At 36.7% G+C, this 3,397-nt stretch overlaps 1 protein-coding gene across 1 annotated transcript; it reads left to right on the forward strand.

The window, feature by feature from the left end:
• Positions 1 to 813: 813 nt before the first annotated feature.
• On the forward strand, positions 814 to 2,088 carry LOC116017352 (2-hydroxyisoflavanone dehydratase-like). Its single transcript, XM_031257913.1, has one exon. The coding sequence runs from the start codon at positions 849 to 851 to the stop codon at positions 1,857 to 1,859; it is 1,011 nt and encodes a 336-aa protein (XP_031113773.1). The 5' UTR covers positions 814 to 848; the 3' UTR covers positions 1,860 to 2,088.
• Positions 2,089 to 3,397: the final 1,309 nt, after the last annotated feature.

A 3,397-nucleotide genomic window follows, 5' to 3' on the forward strand; every position in this document is an offset into this window, starting at 1 on the left:
GAACGAACAATTTTACCCCTTCATTTGACATCAACTTAACCAAAATTTGACGAAAGGACCAACATTGGAAAGAATTTGAAAGTAAGGGACCTACATTGTTCAAATTAAAAGTCGGGGACTAATTTTGAAAAATCAACATAGTCAGAGGACCATTGCTGGAATTAACTCGGCGAGAAAGTAAGAAAGGAGGATTTGTTTTTATTAATAATATAGATAGATAGATTAGTTAATTTTCATTTTACATTTTCTTACCAAATAAGTTTTATTAATTATTTGACCAATAAAATATTTAATTATTTGACTAAAAAATTTTGGGCGGGAAAATAAAATAGGAGTATTTTACTTTTATATATATATATATATATATATATATATATATATATTAAAACTCCCTTCGTCTCACTTTACTTGTCTCACTCTCTTTTTCCGTTTTTCCCAAAATGTTATCTTCTTTTCAAAATTGGACATCAAAATCATTCTACTTTTCCAATTTTCCCTTTTGAATTTTGTTTTCCTTATTGCTTTTATGTCTAAAAGTGAGAAAACTAGGTGCATAATTGAAAAACATATAGCATTTATTTTAATCCTTTAAAAAGCTTACAAAAATAAATGTGACAAGCAATTCCAACGGAGTAACTTTTTAAAATTAATGTTTTACTGTAATTAATATTTTGTATAAAATTCAATACCTTATTTGATAGTAATTTTTTTTATATGTAATCCAAATTGCAATGCCATGGAGACATGACGTGATGTCGTGATCCAAATCAACCAATGCCCTTAGGCCTTGTTATATTTTAAGGATCACCGCACACATTAACAGACCTACATAGATTCCACAGCTCACAATGTCCTCATCTCTTGTGAGCTTTGCATTACTCTTGAGCTTTGCGGCTCTTTCCTTCCGCCTATCAACGGCCGATGACAGCCAGGTTGTCGCCTCCGTTCCGCCGCTAATCTGGGTCTACAAGAATGGCACAATCAGCCGTCCTCTCGACCAGAGAAAAGTTCCGCCGTCCCCTCACGACCCCGCCACCGGCGTCTCTTCTAGAGACATAACCATTTCAGGTAACATCCCGGCCAGAATATACCTCCCTAAGCTCACCTCCACTTCCCAAAAGCTCCCCGTCCTGATTTGGTACCACGGAGGCGGGTTCTGTATGGGATCCGCAATCGACACCGGCGACCACCAGTTCCTCAATATCTTATCTTCCGAAGCCAAATTAGTCGCTATCTCCGTCGACTATCGTCTCGCTCCGGAGCACCTTCTCCCTGCAGGTTACGAGGATAGCTGGGCCGCTCTCAACTGGGTCGCATCCCACTCTCCGGGTTCAACCCGACCCGGAAGCCCAGATCCATGGCTGATCCAGTACGGCGATTTCAGCCGAATCTTCCTCGGCGGCGACAGCGCCGGAGCCAACATAGTCCACAACATGATCGTGAGAACCGCCGGCGAGCCCCTGCCCGGAAACCTGAAAATCTTCGGCGGAATCCTGACCCACCCCTATTTCTGGGCATCTAAGGACGGCGACAAGGAGAGCTTCGGGTATAAGCTCTGGACATTCGTGTACCCATCGGCTCCGGGGGGAATCGACAATCCGATGGTGAACCCGTTTGCGAAAAACGCGGCGCCGCTGTCGGGGCTACAAGCGTCACGGATCTTTGTATCCGTTGCAGAACACGACGGGCTGAATGTGAAGGGGATTGAATACGTGAAGGCGCTGAATGGGAGTGCGTGGAAAGGTGAAGTGACGCAGGTGTTCATGTATGGAGTGGCACACAGCTTTTATCTCAATCATATCCATTCAAAGAAGGCGTTGTATCTCATCGAACACATTGCTAAGTTTATACAACACTGAAATGGGATATTTCTTGTATGGATCTGATGATGAAGTCAACTGATCAGTTTTACATATGAATTTCCCTAATTAGCTTGCTGTCTTTTTTCAGTGTTACTTTCAAGTTCCAATTGGTCTTCAATTTGGTCATGTTTTATCTTTTTCTATGAAGATAGATATGGATATGTATGGTTGGACATAATAATACTACGGACTATGAAATTTGTATGATTACCTCTTTCTAATGTGAGATTTTGAGAGTGCAAGATTACCTTGTATGTTTGGTTTGAATTGCCGAGAAGGCGATCATTTGGGTCGCTTTCACACAGCGGAGAAGGCAACCAAAATGATTGACATCTTAACGGAGAAAGCGATTGAAATGGTCGCCTTCTTTGGCCAGCGACCTTTTGGTCACCATTTGCTCCGGCAAAAAGGTGACTTTTTGGTGGTTTCTCCGTGTTTGTTCTTAAAATTTTGACAGAATTGGTAGAAAGTTTGTAGGAGTTAATCAGTATGTTGCCGGAGTAGGTTAGAAGGTCATTGAAATTTTAGTGAGTGCAATAGAAGGTCGTTAACTGGTTGTTGGGCTTCAACCCATCAAAATGACATGTTTATGAGTTTAATTGCAACTTTGAAATGTTTAGGACTTAAATTAACTTTTTAGGTAAAATTTGATGACTTATTTGACTCATGTCAATTATTATTATTATTATTATTATTATTAGTAGTAGTAGTAGTAGTTAACTTGCGGGGCAAAATTAGAATATTTTAAGGTAATCTTATAGATTACATAAGAAAAGGTAGATAATCACATTAACTTGAGACACTACAGCCACATGAAGTAATATAATATTATAAGGTAATGTCATAACTTGACTCACATTACTTAGGTAATGTAAAATTACCTGAACCAAATGTCCCTAAGTTTTAGACTATGTTTTGCAAACTTAGTTGAAAATATAGCTGAAAGCTGAAAAACTATAAGCTAGAAGCTGAGAACTGAACAGCTATTAAGCTAGCTGATTATAAGCGTTTGGTAAAATTAGCTTTTTGATAAGCTGATAAATGTAAAAAGACTAAAAAAGACATCTTCATAAAATTTAAAGAGTTTTAAATTTAAATAGGTTTGTTTACATATTAAAATTTAGCATTTTGAAATGAAACTATTAGCATAATAATGATATAACATCTCATAATGAAATAGCAATATTGTTGCGAATCTCCTTCATCTTAAAAATAATGTTAGATAATCAATCTTAAATAATAATAATAATAATAATAATAATAATAATAATAAGAATAAAGATTAAAAAAAAAAGTTATGGAGCTACTAGCTTATTTTTTAAGCGCTACTTAAGTTAGCGTTTCAAAATAAGTTCTTATTTTAAGCTACTAGTTTATTTTAGGAACATTACCAAACAGAGTTTATAACTTACTCCCTCTGTCCCATTTTACCTGTCTTGTTTACTATTCATTGGTCAAACCAACTCTTTCTTCATTGCTAATTTTCTTTAATAATTTTTAATTATTTTTAAATTTGATTTTTTGTGTTTAATAGT

The sequence above is a fragment of the Ipomoea triloba genome, chromosome 4, assembly GCF_003576645.1.
Source record: "Ipomoea triloba cultivar NCNSP0323 chromosome 4, ASM357664v1".
NCBI classification, from domain to species: Eukaryota; Viridiplantae; Streptophyta; class Magnoliopsida; order Solanales; family Convolvulaceae; genus Ipomoea; species Ipomoea triloba.

Coding starts and splice junctions, on each gene's coding strand:
- LOC116017352 (XM_031257913.1), top strand. CDS start 849: ATGTCCTCATCTCTTGTGAGCTTTGCATTACTCTTGAGCTTTGCGGCT.